General features: G+C 39.8%; 1 protein-coding gene across 2 annotated transcripts in view; it reads right to left on the bottom strand.

Moving 5' to 3' along the window:
• sez6b (seizure related 6 homolog b) overlaps window positions 1-25,675 on the bottom strand; it is a 270,984-nt gene that overhangs the window by 35,739 nt on the left and 209,570 nt on the right. For both annotated transcript variants that reach the window (XM_036561553.1, XM_036561557.1), the window contains exons 5-9: window positions 20,578-20,763; window positions 16,233-16,401; window positions 12,774-12,940; window positions 4,114-4,308; window positions 351-489 (exon numbers count right to left, since the gene is read on the bottom strand). In XM_036561553.1, coding sequence (XP_036417446.1) covers window positions 351-489; window positions 4,114-4,308; window positions 12,774-12,940; window positions 16,233-16,401; window positions 20,578-20,763 — 856 coding nt within the window. The remainder of the gene's footprint in view (window positions 1-350; window positions 490-4,113; window positions 4,309-12,773; window positions 12,941-16,232; window positions 16,402-20,577; window positions 20,764-25,675) is intronic.

Here is a 25,675-nt window from a genome sequence, read left to right as displayed (position 1 = left end):
ACACTCAGAGAAGAAACTCATATATGCCATGTTGTCAGCAAATCTGAGTGCACAGTTTCTAGGAGGCCTATACATGGTAAATGAGCCTTGAAACCCATGAAGGAAAACCAAGGCCTCCTCATATGTTTTGTGATGTACTGCTTACAGACAGAGAGAACAACACTTGACCTTGGTTCATCTTGAGAGAATTCACTGCACAATTCAAGAATCTTATATAATGTATTTTGCTACCACATGAAATGCTGACATGCAGGCTTAATTTAGGTGCTGCATGAATGAGCTTCCTCCTCGGCTGTAAAATAAACCGCTCTTGAATGAATAACCATGTGTAGAGAGAGTGATTTACGCACACTTGGATGTCCAGCATGATCCGCTTGTCCTCCTCCACATGGATGCCCCAGATGCAGTCCTGGCCCTTATCGTAGGCTTCTGGCCAGTTAGGAGACAGCACAACTCCAGCTGAGTCAGTGATCTCCCCACTGCACACCGCTGAAAAATAACAGAGTATTACAAATATTACAAATATCACTACATTCAATCTATACACATACCAGGGCTGCACAGTGTGATAGTTTATGAATTGGAATGATAGTTTGGGCCATTGCTATACTGATTTCACTGGGACTTGCGATATGTAGCCCTCAAACAATATATTTTATTCCGTGCTGTAAGCATCCAGAGATTTTGATAGGGCCTGACTAATATTATATCTCACTAATTCAATCACTGCCAATTCTACGTGTTAGCTAAGCCCACCCTAATCACACGATGGTACCAAGCTGGAAGGGTGAAGGCTAGCACATGCTTCCTCCGAGATGTGTGAAGCACCATAGCATCTTTTTGAACTGCGGCCAACTCTACACTGCAAAAATTATATCTTCACAAGAGAAATCATCTTAAATGTAGTGTAAATATCTAATATTTCTCATTTCGAGATGGCTGTATGAATATTTTAAAATTGTTTAACTTATTTCTAGATGTCTTTTACTTGTATTGAGTAATTTTATTTGATAAAATTATCTCACTACATTGGCAGATAATTTTGCTTGTTTCAAGCATATTTCCTAAAATAAGCAAAATTTTCTGCCAATATAGTGAAATAATTTTACTTATAACTTTACTTACATTCTTATTATAAGCTGACAATAATATCAACATGAGGAATATTGGATATATAAACTAGATTTAAGACAATACCTCTTGCCAAGATACTTTTTTTTTTTTTTGCAGTGTACATCATTGGGCAGTTCAACATGCTTCAAGGAGAACACTAACTGCTAATTCTGTTACATGGAGGTAACAGACAGCCATACTGGCTAGTGTCACGCAAACCTATGCTAAGTGCAGTGCAAGCCAACACAGAGTGCCAAGGGAGATGACAGGGAGGGGGAAGAGTCATTATGCTCTCTTGTGCTTCTAGCCACGGATATGGCATCACCAGGGATCGAGCTTGCGATCTCCCAATGATAGGCCAACACTTAGACAGCTGTGCCACTTGGGAATCAAGTGTATTTCTTTAATACAAAACAATATCACTGCAATATTTATATTATTAAAAAAAATTGAGTTTAAACTCTTTGAAATTAAAGAGTAACCTTTTACTCATATTAAACATTGTTAATCATATCATTAAAAAAAAATACATTTCTTGTGCTCTTGTTTTCTTTAATAGAAGTGTAGGGACTTTTGCCCCTACCTTGAAAACATGTTTTGTTTTGTTTACATCACAATGCACTACTATTAATCAATAATATCATGTTTCCTTTCCACCTTCCACAATAAAAAGTAATAACAGTAATATCAGTCAGTAAACTGCACTGTTTAACTAAAACTATCTTAATCTGTAATTTTTTACCATGTAAAATTATTAAATATAAAATTACATCCAAGTTTTTTCAACCAGTATCAGTCATTAATAAATATGAATTAAGATATTTATATAATCCAAATTACATAAATAATTTTGGTTAAAACAAAAAAAGGTTCACCAATATGATTATATTGCAAGGCCCATCACAACTACGATATAAAACAGTACAATTGGATTATAGTACTTTGTACCTATTGCGCAGCCCAAACACAGTCACATGCACCCACACAAAAAAACCACCCGCACCTCAAAAAGCACACAAACAAAATCAGCAAATTTGAAAATGCACAACATTCAAACCCTGCTACTCAAAAGGTTAGGGCACTTTATATTCCTCCAGCTACATCCAGAGTAAGTCTGGGTCCAGAGAGCAGGGAAAACTAAAGGTCTGAATTAATCAGCCTGAGGTGCAAAGAGGAAATAGTGCCTCTGAAATCATCCTGACACGGATTCACAAACAGCTCGGCTTCCACCTCCCCGCCTCAGTGCACTGGCTTAGCTGAGTGGAAGCACATTTTGAAATCGTATAAAAAAGTGCTTGTCTTGACCCTCTGCTGCAGCCTTTGCGATTAAATCCTTTCAATCCAAATTCCATTGTGGGGCTCGAGCGATGCACTCGAGCACAGGGCCAGATAAGATGGCAGTGTGTGCTGTGTGTATGTGTATGTGAGTGTGCGAACTCTGTGTTTATGCTATTCTCTCAAGCTCTCCGAGTTCAGGCTCCAGCATTCATAGATAAATGCTTTTAGTGCTGTATTAGGCCTGTAGCTGTGGCTGAGTGCGGTGGAGGCCCGTGCAGGTGACAGAGGCTGAAGTGGATTATGCAGTAATGGCACTAAAAGGATCTGCTTCACTCATTACTGCACCTATCCAACCACCGCCATCTACTTATTACTGAGGAAATGTAGACACCACTATTCCAGATCCCAAGACACAGAGGAGAACCCGGCTACTCAAACACGTGTATTCAGACTCCCCACACATGATTATACACAGACAGGCTGCTATTAAGTATACCTTCTTGTTTTTGGTGACTGGAGCTGATAAAATGGACAAAGAGTGTCCTGTGCAAATCGGTCTTAAATATCAGAGGCAGGAACATTACATAACCCTACCTCTTATTTCAAATGAGTCCAAATAGTACTTTAAAGTATTAAGAAAATCAGTTTGCACTGCATACGAAATCTCCTTATAACTGCCAGTGATGGAGGTGGCTACTCAACCTTTATATTTACACATTGCCATCACAGCAAAAAAGTTCCATACACAAATCGTTTCGCTGCTGACAAACAGAAAACATGTCTAAACGTTAAATTAACCACAGTTTTGTTTTACATCTGCCTAGCAACCTTATGTGAATGGTCAGCTTGGGAATTTACAGCAACTTTATTCCATCTTTTTCATGTTTTAATGTTCAGAGTCGTACACTTGAGGTAGGAGAACGAGGTGGGGTTGACAGAGAATAGCCCAAATGCTTTTTTCGAGTGCCTCTATACTTGAGAATAAATACCAAAACCATCTTTGTCACAGGACATGATGGAATATTTAATAACATGACAAATTGGAAGGGATGGTAAAACCATCATTTATCATTAGAAAACATCTATATATAACATATTTATTTTCATAATTTAAAAAAGTAGTTGATAATTGTGAGCTAGTTGAAAAACAAAGCTTGGTTCCAGATTTCTCCTTGATAAGAATTTATTCAATTCTATCATCAGCACACTAGATTTAATTTAATGAGAATTGACAAACCAACTATTGGATGTTAACTACAATACAGGGTGTGCTCAGGGAGAGGTTTAGAGAAAGTTAAACAAGCACACTGACTTCTGTAAAATCACTGCTTATTGTATTAATGTTGTGTTTATTGTATTATTAGTGTTTTTTGAGCAAATAAATGCTTACTGACTAGTTAAATAGCTTTAAAATCAGTTTCTCATGTGCATAAAATGTTAACACCGTACTGAATGTGCTTTATGTGTGATACGTGTTTGAACGTGCATCAATTGCAAAACCCATAAGGTTACTGGAAGACATATCAGGGGCACAGCTCTGTGGCTGATTGAGTAGTTTGTTGTATGGAGTGTTTAGTGAGTGAATAAACTAAGAATAGCCCATACAACTCTTCAAGAGAGAGTCTGTGACAGGAAAGATTACTAAAACAGGGATTTTTATTTTCTGAAATATTCAGAAATGGATGTCGATAAGGCCTCAGACACACACACACATATACACACCTCTGCAGGCAGGTTCAGTCTCATTCCACTGCGGGTTGTTGGCGTCCATACACTCAATGATGACGGAGCCCTGCTCCAGAGTGTATCCGGGGTCACAGCTGAACTCCACCACTGTACTCACAGCGTAGCTGCTGTCACTGCTAGTGAAGTTTCCATACTTCACAAAAGGCTCGTAACAATGCCCTGGCGCAAAAGCTGTGGACACACACACACATAGCAAAACTCATTCATATGTCTTGCTATTGAAGTAAACAGAAAATCAGAACTGCAGACTTGACAAAATAAATGAAGTAATAACTCAATGTCTATGGGTTAAAATATGTGATAGTGGCATTTGGTCAAAAGCATCCTGTCTACTAATATTTTATCTATGCTCTCTTGCAGAGGTGCTTTGACTTTGACAGACTGGAGTAATATCTGTATAACGATATTTTTACCACCAGTTTCAATATCAGTTTTAAACCCTTAAAATCACAGGCTTATTATATACTAAGACTGATTATACACTAACTACAGGAATGTCAATACGAAGTGATTGAGCTATTCTTAAGTTATAGAACTGGGTAATAAAACTTTGGGCCAACCGGTGGGCCTTGGCCATTTAAGGAGTTAACAAGCCCTGGTCCAACTGACCTCATCACTTCCCCTCGGGGGGAATCCCAGGCGCCATATTGTTCCATTACTTTATTAGCTCAAGTGAAAGGTGTTAGAGGAGCAACTTAGAGGGGTGAGGAATTGAGTATGACTTCAACTGCAAAACTTACCCAGAAATCATTGAGAACTAGTTTATTTCCTTTCCAAATTGGAAAATAATGGCAGACAAAGCTGTTCACAAGCCATAGCAGTAAAGTATTTTAAAATGCTGAACATTTCAAAACAGTAAACTTTGATTTTCTGGGCTTTAGGTGGCAAACTACTCCATCTCTTATTCACGACTTCTAATACAAACTTGACAGAGGCACAACCCCACGGTTAAACATAAAAGTTTAGCCAGTCAAAGCAAATACTCACAAATGTTATGTTCGTTATGCTCAGACTTCTCAACAAAACGTTTTGCATTGCAAAGTTTGCATGGCCAACCGATTAGCTCACTAAATTTAATCCACCAAGGGCAATTGCATTCTGTTTGAATAATCCTTCTCCTCACTGTCCCCTCCTCCCCCCTGCCGTGAGTGGACGCTTGTGTAATGTAGTTGTGATCAGTGGTGAGTTGAAGCAGGTGGCAACGAGTAAAAAAAGAACTGAAATGGCCTTAGTCTTTGTCTGTATGCTACTAAATATGCAATTTAGCTACCATTGCGGTGTTACAGTGATCCCTGCAGCCCTAAAAGCGAGCACACACTTGTGGACACTGAATCGGTAGTGTCACTGATGAAGAAACTTAAAATGCCAGCAGTTGGTATCACTCTCCTTTTGTTCACTGTTCAGTTCCAAACGTATTAATGGTGGAAGGAATGAGAAAGTGATCCATGTTTAAACAACTAACCACAAATTATCCACAGTGATAATCTCATGAAAGTGGAGTGAAAACATTTTGAGTGACTGTCTGTAGATCAGTGTTTTCTGTGTCAGTTATTGTTTTAATTAAGATTAGGCTAAAACAGGACTCATTCTTACATCAGCACACTGCTGTGCATTCTCAGTGAATGCCTGAGACTTCTTAGGTACACAAAGTACTTGTGTGTACACGTTTTATGGAAAGTGGAAATAATTTATGAATTGTAGCCTAATTACACTGATGTGGTATAAAATATGAAAAGGCCTATAAACAATTTACAGAGGGTGCCGAACGATTTTCAGGTGGTTGTTCAGCACCCCCTAGCATCCCCCTAGCACTGCACAAAGAAATCTCAAGCCACTGAATGGCCGACCAGCCTGCACGCTCAGAACAACCATGCAAGTAACCATTCTTTCTGCCTGATAACAACTGACAGTGTTGTATTATAGCCTACTGAGAAGGCTACAAGGCTGTTCCTGCAGTTCCACCTTTTCAATATCATTGGCCCAGATAGAGTATGTGTGCAGTGCGAAGTGAAAGCAGAGTGATTTTGCCCAGAGTGAGGAGCAACTTCAGAAAGCTGGAGTGCTGGGATTCCCTTTTGCTCCAAGACTGATACCAAGAGCATAAGATGTGCTAAGCTCATCATACACTAAAGTTCAAGTTTGGTTTAACTTTGTCTCCTTGTCATCTGCCACACATAACTTTCCTTCTATCATAAAAGTCTCCTTATATCAAAGACTATATTTGATCATTTGCAAATGGCAACACAGACAAAACAGAACGGTTCTGGCTTGCTGTTCGTCCCGCATTACTTCTGTTAAAGACTACGAGCTGTGGTTTAAATGAAGTGAATTTAAAATAAGTGAATCACCCCAGCTATGTGAACAAAGTTAGCAACCCTATTGTCACTGTTTTTTTCGCATAAATAAAATCTTCATCTAAATGCTGGCTGAGTGGTCAATACAACCAAAAAATTCCAGTGTTTTTCTCTGTGTTCGTGCCTGGAAGTGAAGTTGCAGCAAGAAATTAGCCAGCAAAACGCAACAAGAAAAAGAAAAACCCCGGCAATATCTGTGAATGGTCGATAATTTGCCTGATATATGTGACATTCGCCACCGGTTAAAGCCTGTTTAAGACATCAGAGCCAAGCTCCACATTCATTTCACAGGTCAGTTCTTTTTCACTAGAGGATCAGAATCCTGAAGAACAGATCTATGGAGCCACCTTCAATTTCTTTATGAAAGTAGAAGGTGAATCACCCAAGAAACTGAGCTGACTTTTATGAGAGCTTTTGGAAATGCATTCAGAACTACCTTCTGAACATGCAGCTGGACTGAAACACTGGGAAAGCTCAATCTTATCCCTTATTTATTTCGGCTTATTTGTTTTACTTTAAATCTGATTGTGTTATTTTGAATATTCTTTTGGTTGTTCATTTGAAGTTGGAGTCTACTGAAATAACAAAACATATAATCCAACAAAACTAAGGAAAACTGTAAAAGTAATTGGGACTAAATTTAATATAGCATATTTATATGGAGCTAAACCATGTAAAACTAAACTATTTAAACTATTTAAACCTAAGACGAAGGGTAAAACCTAAAAGAAGCAAAGTTTAGCTAAAATCTATAGGAATAACTGGATCTAAAATAAGCAGACTTAACACTAATTAAAACAAGGTCAACCAAATCTAAAGAGACAAACCAAGAGTTTAATAATTTATCACAAACCAACTAAAGACTAAATAATGGTTGAACTTAAACTAACTTTTTTAATTGTTGTTTTTATATCAGTAAAACCAATTATTTCACTTTTCACCTTTCTCTTGCCTCCTGTGAATGCTGATACACACCTCCACCTCCTCATCAAACCTAGAAATACTGGTCCCCAGCTTAATACTAGCATTTACCTAACTACCTTACTTTTGCATAGTAAGCAAACATTTAAGCCGAGTTGTGAGTCTGCTACATGGGGCCCCAAAATGTCTTAATCTGGCCCTGCTCCTGACCACTTTCTAGTGCAAAAGAAGGGGGGGCACATATATAAATCTGAATGAATGAGCTCACATTGGGCCTGGCTGATATATTACTGGCCGCTGTGCTTGGCTGGATTTGCAGAGTGGGGGATTAAACGAGGATGTTCGGATGCTACAGGCAGACTCTGGCCTTGATACGCCTCCTGGTCCATCCTTGCTCAATCGCATGCTGGATTAGAGGGCTCTCCACGCTGGGGGCCCACCGCCATGCTTAGCATTCAGCTCTATGCTCTTTATAGCACACGCAGGTGATTCCACCAATTACAGCGCCGCCGTTCAATCTCAGCAGCCGCCACCCCTTCCACATGCATTATTCAGCCTCTGCTTCAGTCCGCCCGTTCAACACCACAAGAAGTGGAATTGATTCATTTTCATCAACCGCTGATATTTCCTTCCATATGACCAAACCATCAGACTGCTATCATTTAAAAGCCTTCGGCAGAGACGTCTGAGATTGATTATAGTAATATAACGTTGAGAATCTCCAAATCAAGTCTGTGATTTAATGTGAAATATTTAGTTTTAGGCAATGTAACATTCATGTAAAGGCCTTTATGAATGCTATATGGCATTAATATTGTCAATTTAGATGGATCAGATCCATAATCCCTTGTGTCTAGTCCTGTATGTTAATATTAGATGCCTACAGGGGGCCTGAGTCCTCCCATCTGAAACCAGGACCCCTGCCCCCTCGAAAGCTCAAAAATAAAACTATAAAAAACAAAATAAATGAATAAACAAAAATAAATAAATAAATAAAATACAAAAAAAACCAAACTGATTTATTGCAGAGATCTGACCATTGCCAGAAAAAATGCAGCAAAATTTACAGGTAAAACGTAATTCGCCATCCCATTTAGTGTACCGGCTCAATTACTTCTCCTGCCTGTGGCGAGCATGCCAATGTGGAGTCATCCCTATGTTTCTGGGGTCCTTTGTAACCAGGGCCCTATATTTGCCCATTGAAATGTCTAGTAAACAGTCCTGGGGAAATGGGGTCTTGAGAACATGGATATGCTCCTGCTACTGTACCTACCCAGCTAGCTAGGGCAGTAACTGACCATGATATTGGTAGGTAAAACGTGAGGCAGTTGAATGTAAAGTAAACAATTACATTTAAAAAAAAGTTTTTTCTTTGGTTATGGTATATGAGGGGGTGCGTGATAATATTATGTAATGACTTAGATCTTCACTACAGCTTCTGGGTGTCTGGGAGATAATGCTTGCTGCCTTCTATCTACCCCACAACTGAATTCTAGATAGGCTGGTTTCAGACTGAACTCAAAGGTAGAGCCTTTTTCAGAATCTTAAAGTCATTTAAGCTAACATCACTGCAGCACGGTAAAGTACTGTGTGTATTTGAAGATTAAATCTCTCCAGAGAATCATAAGAGTACATCTTACACGGATCTACATAGTGCAAATTAATGTAAAAACAGTATCTGTGTTAACATGTTTAAGGTTAGATTTATAGTATGATTAGCATATGTTAAAATGTGTGGGCCTAGCACAAACCTCGTGGCTAATTACAGATGAATGACTGACAAATCAGTCAATAATGACAGGACTGTCATATTCTGGCTGGTGTGTAACCCAGACACTCCTGGGGTATAAGGAGGCTGCACATGTACCACTGCACCTGCAACAGCCATTATTTGTGGCAGGCTGCTTTTATTTATTTAGCCTTTATTTGACTTGGCATTGTTAAAGGTCACTGCAAAGGCGCATTAGCCAAGCCCCGATAGTGTAATCTGATTGTGCCGTGGGAAACAAGATTAGACCCCTCTGATTGGATAATGATTCTGCTACTACGGTGAGTAGTGTGTCCCCTGCAATAAACGCAGCTGTACATATTCAAGGAATAAAACGACTGTAAACACTGCTTTCAGCTGCGAGTCAGAACTAGCCTGTAATGACCCTGGTGGATTGCGTTCGGCTGCTTCATTTAATTTTCATCTCATTTGTTCTCAGTAAAACCCCATTTCAGGCAGAAATCTTGGGCGTGTTTAAAGAGAGACGACAGCAAATCAAATCAAATCAAATCAGATTTATTGTCACATCACAAGAGTACAGGGACACAGGTGAGTGAAAAACTTGAGTGCGAGTTCCACAAATTATGCAGAGAACAGTATTTACACATAGATAAACAAAACTATAGTGGTATGTGTTGTGAAACAGAGCAGCCTGCAGTTTCTCTCAGAGCCCTGAGGCTCTTTATGGGGATATTTGGGCTCTGCTGCACGTTCTAAGCAGCCAGCCAATGAAAAAAAGGGGAAAATGATAGTGACGGATGGAAGGTCTGGTCAATCTACCCTACAGAACCATGTCTTCATGGTTATCAGGCTAAGGCACCTCGGCCCTCAGAGAAGGAGAGGACTGTCTGAGATAAAGCGACAGAGAGCAATCAGCAGTTTGACTCTTTCAGCAGGGGCAATCACTGCTTCTGAGGGCTCTAGAGCAGAGAAATGTCCTGAGCCTCCTACATACAATCACCACTCTAACCACATGGCGTCATTCATACCAACACAGCAGAGTGCTGCTGCACTGCCTATGAAAGTGGCTGGCCGTAAAGGAGACAAGATTTAGCAGCGTAACTACCAGCAGTGCAAGTGCAATTGCACTAGGCCTTAATTTGACCTTTTCTGTGCCTTTATTTATTCTTTTTTTGGACTTTTTATCGCTACTTCTTTATTGGGACCCTTATATTATTACTTTTATTGGATCCCTTATATTGCTACTTCTTTATTAGACCCCTTATATCGCTACTTCTTTACTAGACCCCTTATATCATTACTCCTATTGTATCCCTTATATTGCAACCGCTTTATTGGACCACTTATAGCATAACTCATATTGGATCCTTATATTGCTATTTCTTTATTGGAGCCCATATATCATTACTCTTACAGGACCCGTTACATTGCTACTTCTTTATTGAACCCCTTCTATCGCTACTTCTTAATTAGACCCCTGAAAAACATTACTGTTATTGGATCCCTTATACTGCTACTTCTTTACTAGACCCCTTAAATCATTACTCTTATTGGATCCCTTATACTGGTACATCTTTATTGGACTATTTATATCATTACTCTCACTGGATCCCTTATACTGCTATTATCGGACCTCTTCTATTGCTACTTCTTTATTGGACCCCTTATATCATTACTCTTATTGAATCCCTTATATTGCTACTTCTTTATTGAACCCCCTCTACCGCTACTTCTTTATTGAACTGATAATATTGTAACTTCTTTATTGGACCCTTTATTGGACTTTAAATATTTACTTCATTTTCAAACACTTACATATCTACTTTTTACTGGACCACAATATTGCTACTTCCTTATTGAATCCCTATTATTACTATTTCTTGTTTTGACCCCTCATATTGCTACTTCTTGGTTGAATCTCTTATTTAGCTACTTCTTTATTGGATGCGTTATATGTCTAATACTTTATTGCACCCCTTATAACACTGCTTCTTTATTTGATCCCTTATATCACTACTTATTCTTTAAATCTTTACTTCTTTTTTGACCCGTTTGTACATCAATTCCTTCATTGGACCTCATATCTCTACTGCTTTATTGGATCCCTTGGATTGATACTACCTTACTGGACACCTTATACCACTTTTTCATTACTGGACCCCTTATATCACAGCTTTTTTTTTGGACCCCTTATATCTGTGTTTCATTACTGAACTCTTAATATCTGTCCTTCTTTCCTGGACCCCTTATATCACTTCTTCTTTATGGACCCTTGTATTTCTACTTCTTTATTGGACATCTTCCATCTGTATTTCTTTTTTGGGTTTCTTTTTGGGTTTGTACTTCTTTACTGGACATCTTATATCTGTACTTCCTTATTGGACCCCTTTAAATGTTACTTCTTTTTTGGAACCCTTATGTCTGTACATCTTTCCTGGACACTTTATATTGGTACTTCCTTATTGTACTCCTTAAATTGTTACTTCTTTATTGGATCTTTTATACTGCTACTATTTCATTGACTCCTTATATTGCTACAACGTTATTGGACCCCTTATACCCCTACTTCTTAATTGGACCCCCTATACATTGCTAATACTTTTTTAGACCCCTGACATTGATATTTCTTTATTGGACCCCAATAGATATGATAACACTAGGTTTCAGGGTGTCAGAATCAGTTCAGGGCACATATCTGGAGAAGTTATTGTTTCCCCTCTGAATGCAACTTATGAAAGCCTTGTGAATTATGACCAGTTAAATCAGGTGTGCTTAATGAAATTCTAATAGCAGTTTTGTGATATTAGAATACTAACTGGTTTAGGGCTAGAAATAGTGAGTAAATAAGTAATTTACATTGTCATATAGCTTTTTGACCAGAGGTATCATGCTCATTCAAGCTGAAGGAGCTTGTGCTCTCTCAATTTCTTACATCGAGCTATTAAAGAAAGTAATAAAACCATACTTGTTGCCAGGAAAAAGGAGCTGGCAGTATTAGTCAGATAATTAATTAATGATCTGAAAAGCACACCATGACTCTACCAGTTAAAGCTGGTCAGTTATTTTGAACTTAAGAATAAATGCTCTCACACTAAAGTTTGTAGCACTAACAATGTTAGGTTTTGGCCAATTTTATTTTATATTGTCTCTATGTTCTGAATGCAGTCATGTTGTTTATACCACCCTTTTGGCTAAATCGCTCTTTATTAAACATTATTAGTTTTAACTGTAAGCTGTACAGTAACATTACACTACACTCTTGTTCACATATTAGTCTTTATTTCTATTTATATTAATCACCATCTAACTGCCACAAATATGCATAGCTCACGGACAATATGACAATATTTGGGGCCCCTTACACTTGTGCATTACCCTAATCAGTACTGTATATGTTTAATGTTATGTTTAATTTTTTCTGATCCTGCGATGGACTGGCGACCTGTCCAGGGTGTATCCTGCCTTCCGCCCAATGACAGCTGGGATAGGCTCCAGCACCCCACCGCGACCCAGAAGGATAAGCGGTTTAGATGATGGATGGATGGATGATCTAATTTAAATATCCCTACAGTTAACTCTAAATATATGACCGGATGACACCTGTCTGGAGCCGAGGCTGCATTTGTCCATACCTTCATATCTGATGGCTGCTCCCGTGTTGGTGCCTGAGCCATCGGTGGTGAACTCGATGAAAAGATGTCTGGTGGAGCTCACAATGCCCTCGTTAGGTAGATATTCCACTTCATATGAATCGTAGAGCGTGGCTGAGTCTATGTTGTTTCCATTTTTGATCAGTAACCTGCAGACAATAAGAGAACACACTGCACTTCTCTTAAGCAGTAAAAAAACAAAGCTGGCAGAAGATATATAACAGTGCTGAGAGTTCTGGGCCCGTCTTTTGGCAGTTTGCATGATAATTGCCTGATACCATTCTGAATAGCTGAGCAGCAAGTGACCTCATTAAAAGTCCATTTGTTAGCGTAGCCTGCAGAAACGGTGGATCCTGCTAATAAAAATAACTTAATCCCCTTCCTGAAGCCCCAGACTGGCCTCTAATCACTTTGTCTGCATTACCAGCAGGGAATTTGATTATTCTAAATTATTTTGAAAGAGCAGAAGTGTATGATCTTGGAAACTGTGGAGGGCACACACACACACTGTGCCTCGCTTCTTTCTTTGCTGTATCTTCAAGAAGGCTCTAACAGCGTGACGAAGCACATTTGGTGCTTAAAAGAAGTATGACAGCACCAAAGAAGGCCTCTGTAGTGACACTTTGATTGTTAGAATATCTGATGGACAATCAGTATGTGACAGTGAAGCGTGTGCGTGCGTGTGTTTGTACTTTTTTTAGGACACAAATGTCCTGCCTTGGTAGGAAAACCAGAGAAAAACAAGGCTAATATATTCACACATTTCAGTCACATTACTTTTTAGTCACGAACACCATGATGACGACCTAGTTTAACACGTTCTTTAAGGACTAGCAGGATTTAGCATTAGCATAGCTAATGACTAATAATGGCTACAAATAAAATGAAGGCTTTTTTTATTAAACAGAACATTAAGCAACTTGCATAAAGTAAAGGTTTCTACATTATGCGCTGCAATGAAACACACTTATTGTGCTTTCATTATGGTTATCTGATGAAACGTGAAAAAATCCATGAAAGAACCGGAGTCTCTCATGCTTTAATGTCGTCACACACTGGACACGCTGCATTGTGTTGTGCAACATCCAAAACCTTTGTTTTTAATGGAGGTACGTATGCTGGTGCCGACATACCGCATTGACGCACGCCGGTGCTCCAACAAGTACTGTTTAATTTCTCAGTGCATCACAGTGCACCACACAGCATTTTGCCATTACTACATCAAATTAAAGTCATAATCAGACTACAGAAAGCCACAGTAGATCATTAGTGGCTTGACATTTACACAGAGGAAGGCAGTCAGACAGACAGATCCTAATGGTAAGTTACCTCAGCTAATGTTAACATCCTAGCCCTTTTCAGCTCATGTCTTTCAGCTCAGCCAGTTTGTGAAGAGGTAGTAACGCATGGCAAGTGTGATAAGTGATGTTAAACACTTCGTTTCTGTGACCAGGGTTGGGAGGGTTACTATAAAAATGTGCTCGGTTACAGATTACTGACAATTTCAAAGGATTGCTGTATTAAAGTAATGTAATCTCATTACTTTCCATTACTTTTGGATTACTTGCCCTTAATTGAAGACATATAATAAAATAAAGAAAAGAGAAAAACAATTTCAACAAGATATTTTAACAAGAATTTAACTTAACACATGCCAAAAAAAAGAAAAAAAAAAGAAAAATGATAGAGTATATGTGACTTAAATATTATGCCTCACAGAAATGGTCTGCAATGATCTCATTTTTGGCCAAATGGGCAAATATTTCAAAGATAAACATGTCAAATTTGTATAACAGTATCATTTGTTTGAGTTTAGACATGTATACTCAAACCCTGAAGTTCAAAAATCAAGCTTTGCACCCCAGAAAAAACAGTGATTTTTAGAAGGATGTTTTTTTTTTTTTAAATCAGTACACTGAGACTAAATTTAGACTAAACCACAAGGAAAAACAAGTAATTAGTGTAGAATGATTTGGTACATTGGATCAAATGCAATATAGTTAAAAATTTTACTGCTCTCCTGGGACTTTTCCTTCTTTGTCCTTTTTTACAAAAAGTAGTTGTTCATCATGCCAAAGTCAAAATATCAATCTGGTTTAAATTTTTTGAGACTCCTCATCAACAGTAATCATAAATAAAGGTCAGTCTAAAAACTCTGACTGGCCATCCGTTGTGTTTTATCTGCTGAAAGGCGGTACTGGATTATATGGTTTCATGTCAGTGCGTCCTGCTCAGACTTTTATGATGGTAATTGGTAGACGCTCCCTAATCAACTCAGCACGTTCAGTGGCCCACAGAAATCAATGTGTACTAGTTTATAAAGTTTATATAAGCGTTCATTTCACACAAAAACTAGGTGTGAGCTGATCTTCTTAGTTACAAATAATGATCATTTACACATATTAATATATTAATAATCACTCTAAAACTACTAAAGAAAGAAACCACAGTTACTTTTTTTTCTATCCTAATTACGTAAGGCCATTACATGAATTGCGTTACTTCCCAACCCTGTATGTGACGCTACGAGATGCTGCACGCCAGGGCGTGTCTGGTTTGCGACGGCCTTTATTTTATGCTGGTAAGTTGCGGCTGGTTTAGTGTGTTACTGGCGTGAGTACCTGTACAGATATATGCATATTTGATTAGACGATGATTACTAAATAACAGTACTTTTTTACTAGCCTAATGCTGGAGCTATTGATGCACGAAAGACTCACTTGATTAGTACAGTTATGCCTACAAAATTAAGATCAATAATACAGTGCTATTCAAATAACACCATAGTTATGCAGATTGGTTGAAAATGAAAAAAGAGCATTTATGCAGTACAAATGACTTCTTTACAGGCATGGGTTTACTGTCTCTATGCTCGATATTGTAAAAAGCTACAGCTCGAGACCTTGAGAATTGAGACTAGTGTGTTAGTTTGGGGCTAAAGCATTAGCTCATGACTAGTGCATTAGATTGTTGGCTCTGTCAGGCATCAAAAATCAAAAAATGTATCAAATCGAGATACCACTATCATTTTGAATCATATAATGGATGCAGTAAGCCCCCATAATAAACAACTGAGTGACATGTGGCTTCACCGGTGATCTATACCAGTCTGTCCAGCAGGTCATCAATATGGCAGCTGATTCTAATGTTAAGTCACATGAAACTCTTGGATAATTTCAGAACCAACAAATAGTCCTGACTTTTTAAAGTGTTTTTATAAAGATACATGTTTCATTACAAAATCATTTCTTTTTGGTTACTGAGGTTAACTGAAGGGTAGGCTTAGAAAATTCTTATTACACATAGGTATTTACATACGATACTTCTGTTCGACCCCTATTTCCTGACATATAGAAAAACAAACGTGTGTTTGTGTGTCAGAGCGCAATAGCCTATTCTTGAGCATTCAGGCTGGTGCTGTGTGTGTGTGTGTGTGTTGACCTGTCGTCGTCCTCAGCGAGGGCCACCTTCTCAAAGTGCACATGCAGCCGCTGGCCCTCTGCAGCCTCCAGCACCCAGTGGCAGGTCAGGTTGTTGCTGTAGTTGCTAGGGAAACCAGGGGACACGATGCGGCCGAGAGTGGCATTCTTCACCATTCCACCACAGGCCGCTGGAGGACAGGAGATTGAGAGAAACAAAGACAGAGAGACAAACATGACTGATGGCCATGTAACAACATACAAGAACAGTCCTAAAAACACATGGATATACCCCTACAGTACAGGCCAATGGAACCAAGTGGTGCTCTTTAATGAGACTTCATTTCACAATCAATTCAATTAAATTCATCAACAGCAACGATAACAGTCCCTATCTGAACTGGGAGTGTGTCGCCTCCCGAAACTCTCTTTGCCTGGCCGCAACGCCTAAGCTCCTCATGGCAGCGTGGTCCGTGGTGGACGCCACAAAATGGCATGAAAATAGTGCTGTGCAAAAGTCAGAGTCCCCCCTTTATTTATTTCATTTCCAGGTAAAACAGCCATTAAGTACAAGCACATTTTTCAGTGTCAGGATAAAAGCAGGAAGCATGCATTTAACAGAAAATTACACAGAAACCTTAGCAACTAAATATAATATCAATTTATTTAGTATTTAGCATGTGCACCCTTTGTCTTTATTTCAGCTTCCATTCTTTTTGGGAAACGTGCTTTCTGTTTTTCAAAGAAATCTGCAGGGACATTTTTTTCACACCTCCAAAGTTCAGTCTTGGAACTTTGAACTTAGAACGTTGTGGGACTAATAAAGCATTATCTTATCTTATCTTATCTTATCTAGAAGTTGGTTGCATTTTCTGCTTCTTTCAATCCCAAATACATTCAGTGATGTTGTCTGGAGTCCAGGGTGGTCAGTCCATTGTTCTGAGAACACCAGCAGATTCTTTGTTTGATTTGTAAATGTTCTTCTTTTTTGTCTATTTCCTTTTCCTAGTAAGAGCTTCTTAACAGCTACACATCCTACAGACTCATAGTGTTGAGTTGTCTTCTCACAGGGGAGGATGGACAGAAACACCTGTAGATTGTTTCAGATCTGAAGTAAGAGTGGAGCTTTTTTTCTTCTCTCTCTCAGAGATGAAAGCTTTAAGTGCTGATTATCTGATGGTGTTTGTTTTGGTGGTCTTGCATGGCTGTTAGGAGTCATTTTTTTCTCTTTACTTTTTTTTGGAACTCCAGAACTTTGGCCTTTTTCACCTACTTCTTTTACTTTCTCCTTCCTTATGCAAGCAGATTGTCTTATATCTAAATTGCTCAGAAACATCTTCTGAAAAATAACAACTTAATGGCTGTTTTGACAGGAAACTAAATAAATGAAGGGTGGTTGCACAGTACTGTATAATACCAGGAATAAAACAAGCAAATCTGTGAGAGAAAAAAGAGGGATTATAATACCCATAAGATAACAAACAAATGTAAAGACTCCTTGTAAGCTGTATGTGTAAAAGCATAGGGAAAGCAGCAGAATTGTTGTTGGGCAGGGGGAGCATAGGGGCCAATCAGGTGAAGGTTAGCCAGGCGGGCAGAGCATAATTAAACCAGAGCTGTAGTCTCTGGCAGCCTGCCCACGTCTGGTCAGTAATCACCCTTAGGCAGGCCGGCCGGGCTCTGGCCGCACTCAGCAGGGCCACAGCGCGCTTCTTAAACGCCACATTTGGGCTCCTTCGCTCTGATCAATGCTGAAAATGAGAAATCCCGGGCTCTGCTCCGGGCGAACGCCGCCTCCTCACTATTCATGCCGCTGATGCCGCACCTCTAAACAAGTAAACGAGATCCTTCATCAAAACAGGCCTCCTTTAGGGAGGGCAGCAGCCTAGCTCAGAATCTAAGATGCCTCTGTGTTTGTTATGCAAAAGGAAAAGTCTCCAATGCTCTGGGGTTCTTTTTCTCTCAAAAAAAGTTCTTATTCATGCAATGAAGATCGCATTGCTTGTCTGTTACGCTGGAGCGCCTTGAGGGTTGGCCAGTTGTTAATATTCACCACCTGCTAGCACACGCACAGCGGTTAATACCATTACAGCCCAAATCAATGATCAAACCTCAATTAACACTGGAGGAGGAGGGAGCGGGAGCATGGGGAGTTGTTCTCCAATCAAGTTAAATTACACCTGAGCGGAGAAAATATTTACACACACTGCTATGAGTGCTGTTTGGTGCCAAGGGAACTGCCAGGGCACGGAGGGCCTTTTGTAACTGAATGAAATGAGTGAGGGCTTGTGGGTGTTTCCAAGAGAGGCAGAACGAGAATGTATAATTGCCACTGAGCACTTCTAAGATTGCTCCATAGTGGTGGAAATAAGCACATTTGAAAATTGGTGGAAATAAGCACATTTTGCATCTCTAGGGATTATTATAGATGTTTACACAGCTGCAGACTGGGTTACAATGCAGCTAGTTTCTGGAGCTTTCAACATCTACCTGCTTCTTGATTTGAGATACACTATATGGACAAAAGTATTGGGACACACCTCTTAATTATTGAATGCAGGTGTTTCATTCAGTCCCATTACCACAGATGCATAAAATCAAGTGCCTAGCCATGCAGTCTGCCCTTACAAACATTTGTGAAAGAATGGGTCATTCTAAAGAGCTCACTGAATTCGAGCATGGTACTGTAATAAGATGCTATTGTTGCAACAAGTCAGTTTGTGAAATTTCTTCCCTCCTAGATAATCCACGACCAACTGTGAGTGGTATTTTTAAAAAGTGGACGTGTTTAGGAATCACAGCAACTCAGCCACACAGTGTCAGACAACGTAAAGTTACAGAGTGGGATCATCGAGTGTTGAAGCACATATTACATAAAAGTCACCAATGCTCTACTGACTGGTATTAACATCAACAGAAAAAATGAGCGCCCAGAGCTTCATGGCATGGATTTCCATGGTTGAGCAGCTGCATGCAAGCCTTATGCCAAGTATCAGATGGAGTGCTGTAAAGCATGCCGCCACTGGACTCTCTATCAGGCTTCTCTGTCAGGCAGTCTGATGGACAAGTCTGGGTTTGGCAAATGCCAGACGAATGTCACCTGCATGTCTGCATTGTGTAATGTTTGGTAGAGGAGGTATAATGCTATGAGGTTGTATTCAGGGGTCCTTAGTGCCAGTGAAGGGAAATCTTAATGCTTCAGCATACCAAGACATTTTGGACAATTCTATGCTTCCAACTTTGTGAGAACAGTTTGGGGAAGGCCCTTTTCTGTTCCAGCACGACGGTGCACAAGTGTGCGAAGCAAGGTCTATAAAGGCCTGGCTGGGTTAGTTTGGTGCGAGGAACCTGACTGGCTTGCACAGAGCCCTTACCTCAACCCCATCGTGCACCTTTAGGATCATCTAGAACAAAGATTGCGAGCCAGGCCCTCTCGTCCAACATCAGTGTCTGACCTTACAAATGCTCTTCTAGATAAATGGGCTAAAATTTCCACTGATACACTCCAGAATCTTGTAGAAAGCATCCCAGAAGAGTGGAAGCTGTTACAGCTGCAAAAGGGGGGGCACTATTAAGGCCTATGGTTTTAGAATGGGATGTCATTAAAGACCCTGTAGGTGTAATGTGTAGGTGTCCTAATACTTTTGTACATATAGTGTACATCCATTTGCAGTGTGTATTCTGCCATAATTAGGCCAAATGTTCTGCTAATAGTTTTAGGACGGAAGTATACGCTGTATAATATTGGAGGAGGGCACAACAAGTAGCTTGACTAACCCTAGAGAATATCTAAATAACAGAATATTGGCCTGTAGCTGTTACCATTTTGACATACAAATGCCTTTGGTAGCACTTTACTCTAGAGCAATGTTCATTAGGCTACATGACACCTAGTGAGAGTCTGTTTCACAAAACAGTGCAGTTTCTGTGTTTACCTTGTCTTAAGGTAAATTCTTGTTGGAAAAGTCTTGCTAAAATAACGTCTCTCTTGTTTTCATTTCATTATATGACTTTAAAAGGACAAGCAATCCAAAGATAACAGAAAGTATTCAGATTACATCATGGAATATGCCTTTATAAATGAAGGTTTATGTCAGTTGTCATGACAAGCTTATGTAGGTGCCATGTAGCTTTATGAACACTGTCGCACAGTAAAGTATTATCCCCCTTTTCAAAAGGCTAAGTGACAAAAGGTTACAAAAAAGTCCTAAAAATGATGTCCTAAAACTGCAGAGGCTTCATGGTAGTATGGCTTTGTAAAAGGATGACACTGCATGAGTCCCATAAAAAAAGTACAAATTCATGCATTCATTGCTAAATCTCATTCACCACTTAATGCTAGGCTGATGGTTGTGCATCTCACTCACCCACACACTGGGGCTCTTTTCCACTCCAGAAAGGAGTGCTAGCATTTCGGCAGGTGAGAGTGGAGGGGCCCTGCAGCTGGTAGCCAGTAAAGCAGTAGAAGTATGCCTCTCCTCCTGCATGCAGACTGCTCACAGATACGTCCCCATAGGCCGGCCGCTCGGGGAAGTTACAGCTCAACACAAATGCTGCAGGGGGGAGATCAGAGAGAAAGTTAGTGATGTTTTAAGCAAACAATGCTGAGGCTAAAACTTTTCAAAACAAATATTACAATGAAAAAAAGGGTTTACTTGATGCAAATGTGGTCATAATTTCTATATAAACATGGCATAACATATTATGTCAACACTAATATTACCAAAAGTAAGTAAAAGATGAGACTGTGTTGAGTGTGAGCATGTTCCATCAAAAGTGTGACTTTTTCAACAGACAGAGAAGCATGATTTTCGTGCATTATTATGTTGTTTGCAAATGTATTATTCTCACTGAAACCAATAACAAGACACTGTGATATTAGTTTTTAGTAAATACTAAAACGTCCTTGTGAACGTGGCCTAATTACGAACTAGACTGTAAGTGTAGCCCATAAAAGTTGGCAAAAGACCTCAGATTTTTACAGTTAGCAAACTCCCACCGGACACTGGTTGACTTAATATTCCACCATACTAGACCTCCCCCTGTCTTTCTTAGTCTAACACTGTCTCTGAGGGTCTATCACTGATGCGCTTCCCCTCTCCCTGTCCTCTAGCCCAGCAGTCAGAATGTGACCCCCCTCTCTGACTGTGAACAGGCATTCCCGTGAAGACAAATAGGCCGAAACGCTGAGCAGTGTCTGTATCGCTCTCCCCTGACAGTCTGGGCCTGCTGGGATGCATGCAGGCAATCATTAGTCTCCTAAGATGATGGATTAGACTCACATTGTCCCTAATGGAAGCAATAAAGTAGACCCTCGCTTTGCCTGCCTGCGAAACACTCTCGCCCTGGCCATAAGGATCATAGCACATGGGAACTATACCTAAAACCCTGCAATATATTCTACTTAATGGAAAACTAAACAGAGACAGCAGTGAGCAGGTGTTTCTGGACTGAACAAAGAAGCAGTAGAGATACAGTAGTGTAACTGATTTACATATTACTATGATATGTTCTTAGATAAGAGTCTACACTTTTAAAATATATGATTCTTCAAGGTCCTTTAGTAAAGACAATGATTCTGTATAGAACCATCAAATCTCCATTTGCATGCTTAAATCGTTCTCTGCATGATGAAACGGTTCTTCAGATGCAAAAGTCAGAGACCACTTTTTATTTATTTAATTTCCAGTCCAAACAGCTATTGAATGCAAGTGAGCCATTCATATAAGGTATAGGATTTGATATAAGATACTCCACTTACATAAGGGAGGGGAAAATCAATGGAAAATACATGGAAAACAGAAGCTTCCAAAACTGGAGTTCAAAAATTATTAACAGTTATCAGAGAAAGTTGGGACTCCTAACAACCATGCAAGACCTGGTAGACCTCAGAACATGCTGGTGTTCTCATGTGTTTGGGATTATTTGGATCAAAAGAAGCAGAAAATATTAATCTTCTAAGAAAGAACTTTGTAGAACAAGTATCATAAAAAGAATAGAAGCTGTAATGAAGGCAAAGGGACTAAATTGCACTAAATTCCTGCTAGCTATTATTTTGCTGTAAGAAGTGCTCTTTACTGAACATACCAGCAGAAAGGGGCTCATAAAGACCACTAAAAACCCTTCATCCTGACGGTGACGAAACAACACAACAAACACATATACACAACTTAAACTGACAACAGCCAACACTAAACAACATAAATCCCTTTGTTGGAGGGCGCTCGCTACCATGAGCCTTTGCGTCTGGCCATCTGCCTAGCCACACCTCCAGAGTCTCAGGCGCCAGCACCAGCCAGCAGCAGAATGCCACAATATTTAGTTGTTGAGGCTTCTAAGAAACAAACTCCATTATGCATATACATAAACGGATGTGCCCTCACACTTTTAATTTCAAATGCACCCTCAGTGATTTTGCTCTGGAACTAGGCCCACGTCTATCTGTCGATTCGACAGGCACATCTAAAATACCTCAGAAGCGGCTGTTAATGCGATTCACAACAGCAGAGTCGGTCAGTTTTGGCCTTGCAAAAACTACTTAACTCTGAATTTATAAGAGAAAGTCAATACCCTGTCCACCAGTTGCCACTAAAGACCATTCATTGCTGCCTTTTCCAAACCCTGGTTCTCTCTACATCAGCCTCTAAGCCTCAAGTGCCTAAATCTAGCATGATCAAATGGATGATCTAAAAGCAGAAATAGAACAAATTTGAACTCAAACAGGTTTTTGGGACTATAGGTTATTATAGGCTTTATGTCGTTTTACTGTGTACAGGTAGAAATTCTTGCCTGTGGTAATCAACTGTACAAGACAGATGTGGCAGAAAGAGATCAGATATTTCTTTAAGCGCACTGTGCAAAGAAAGCCTGAGCACACAGAGAAAGCTTTGATGAGCAAGTGTCCAAACAAACCTAGCATAGATTCCTGGTCCTGCTGGGCAGCAAATCCAGGCTACGCCGCCTGTGACCATTTAACTAAGAATTGCTTCACCATCACAGATTTTTCTCTCTCTCTTCTCCTGTGAGGGCGTTTTTTGCAATTTATAACTGGCATGTTTCTAGAGCTCATTCCTCCTGCAGCCTGACCGTAATTGTCCCAGCTTTGTTGTTAGCTGTTGAAATTCAGAACAGAGAGCTGCCATTGATTTTGTTGGCAGGAGATGCCTCAGGCTAGAATATATGTACAGGCTTAAATAGGGCAATAAATCCCAACCTTTGACCTGGCCCTGCTCTGTCACACTCTAGCTCTCTCATCCTCTCAGGCTTCTGCGAGCCCTCTTATCCTTTAAGTGGACAGAGATATGGACGGCACCTGCCATCCGTGAATTTTACATTGTGTATTGCACTCAGGTCCTCTGGGATGACCTCAGACTAGCCTCTATCTGTCAGCACAGAGAGCAAGTAGAGCACTGGGAGCACTTTCAGCTGTAAATTTCCAAAGCCAAGAACCATTACACCCAACACAAAAAACTTCAATTACATTTCAGCGTGGTGAGTAAGAGGTAAAAGTGTCGAGTGGTGTTATAGTGCCTGCTCAATGTTATTATTATCTTCCCCAAAGAAAGAAATGCATCTCACAAGAGGAAATGCAGAGCTATTCTCTATCTTGTTAATGTCTGTTTGCTCTTCATATATGATAAGCACATCTGCAAACAAACTCATAAGCAGTTTTAAAAAGGCAACTTACGAAGGCATCCTAACAAAATCACTGCTAGGAATACTTGTGCCATAAAAAATTAGCTGTTTTGCAGTTGCCAAGATGGGGAAGATATAGGCCCAATCCCATTTCTTATTTTTACCCCTACCCCTTGTTTTTGAGTGTCACCTTGCCACTTGGAACTGAGTTCCAGTGGTTGAAATCTTCCCCTACGAAATGGGACAAACCCTCAAATAAAAAAGAACATTACTTCATTAACAGGCTAACGTTACTAGCGGTAATAGTAGGCAACTCTGACAGTCTGCAGCAGATAGCGGTAAGGTTCAGCAACCTCACTGCTGGGCTTTATTTACATTTAGGGAATCATATCCCTTCAAAGAGGAGGGCTGCGACACTTATTTATTATCGCCCAACCCTAATTCTTCAGTGATATGAAGCTGAAGTCAGCTATTTACCATCTTCTTGTTTGAATTTCCCAGTTCCACCTTAAATGATGCAGCAGTTTTGATGCCTCAGGCCCCAGAATGTGACTGCTGCACCATTTAAGGTGGAACGGGAAATTTAACTTTTATGCTTGTTTTGAAGAAAAAGACCATAATACATTGAAACAACATTAAACTTAGATAATACAGTGTTTATCGTTATTTTTTATTGTGAGAAAACACTGTGGGTTTCTTTGGTTGCTTGTGCAGCCATCTTGCCGGTTTGTTTTTTTTTCCTCATGACACCTGTTTGGAGTGGGCCTCTGAAAAGCCTCCATTTGGAGAGCCATGTAGCTCTAACACTTCGCCCTACCCCTCTATCCCAACAAACATTGGGACACCCTACCCCTAGGCATAAACGAGCAAAAAAGGAGGGGTAAGGGCTAAGTGGTAGGGGTAAGAGGTGAAATGGGATTGGGCCATAGTCTTGTGGGGCCAAACATGAACTTGTAAAGAGAATACACATCTGGGGACAATTTCAAATAAGGATATGCCACCTATAAAACCCACTCCCAATTTCATCTAGACCATGCTCTCATCTGGAGTATAGCAGATAACAAGCAAAGCAAGCTAGCTAACAGCATTGTTTTTACTTTGCAAGAGGTAATGTTTATTTTTTACTGTATGTAATGTGTTCTCTGCACCCACATGCATAATTGGAGTTTTTTTAGGGGGAATGTCTGATCACATCAATGTTAAACATGCACCAGGAATCAGTCCCAGAACACCTGTTAAACCATTAGACTCATTATCAACCCATCAGGAAAACACAAAATGCCATTCGTTGCATGTATAGCATTATGTAGCAGATTGCTAACATCTATGTTTGCTCTTCATACATGATAAGAACATTTGTGACTGTTCTAGAAAACCTCTAATATAATATACAAAATCACAGTTTGGATCTGATCCATATCCCTCTGGCATTGCCTTGGAAATGTGGGAGGCCCTGTCAAATGGAATAAATGTTTTTGTTTGGCTTTTCTTCTGTCGTCGGCTCAATTCTGCTTCCAGTCTGATGAGCCTGCGATTTCTGTCTACGCAAAGCCATGGCTTGATAAATCACTGCAATTCTGTTCCTCCACCAAGCAAGCAGAGGAGGCCAAGAGTGGTGCTACTCCTCCGCATTCAAGAAAAAGCAACAATGAGAACCACAGGCCCTGAAACAGTTACAGAACCTTGCATAACAATGCCTAGCCTAATGACTAAATGGAGGATTCTTATTTCTTATGACCACAGAGGTGCAGTCTACGCATATTCTTTATACTCATTATGAAATCATTCAGATGTTTGCATATTTTTACTTATGATATGTTAGAGATTGAT

Source organism: Colossoma macropomum, unplaced genomic scaffold, assembly GCF_904425465.1.
Source record: "Colossoma macropomum unplaced genomic scaffold, Colossoma_macropomum, whole genome shotgun sequence".
Classification (NCBI taxonomy): domain Eukaryota; kingdom Metazoa; phylum Chordata; class Actinopteri; order Characiformes; family Serrasalmidae; genus Colossoma; species Colossoma macropomum.
The sequence above is the reverse complement of the archived record's forward strand: the minus strand, read 5'-3'. Positions and strand labels throughout refer to the sequence as shown.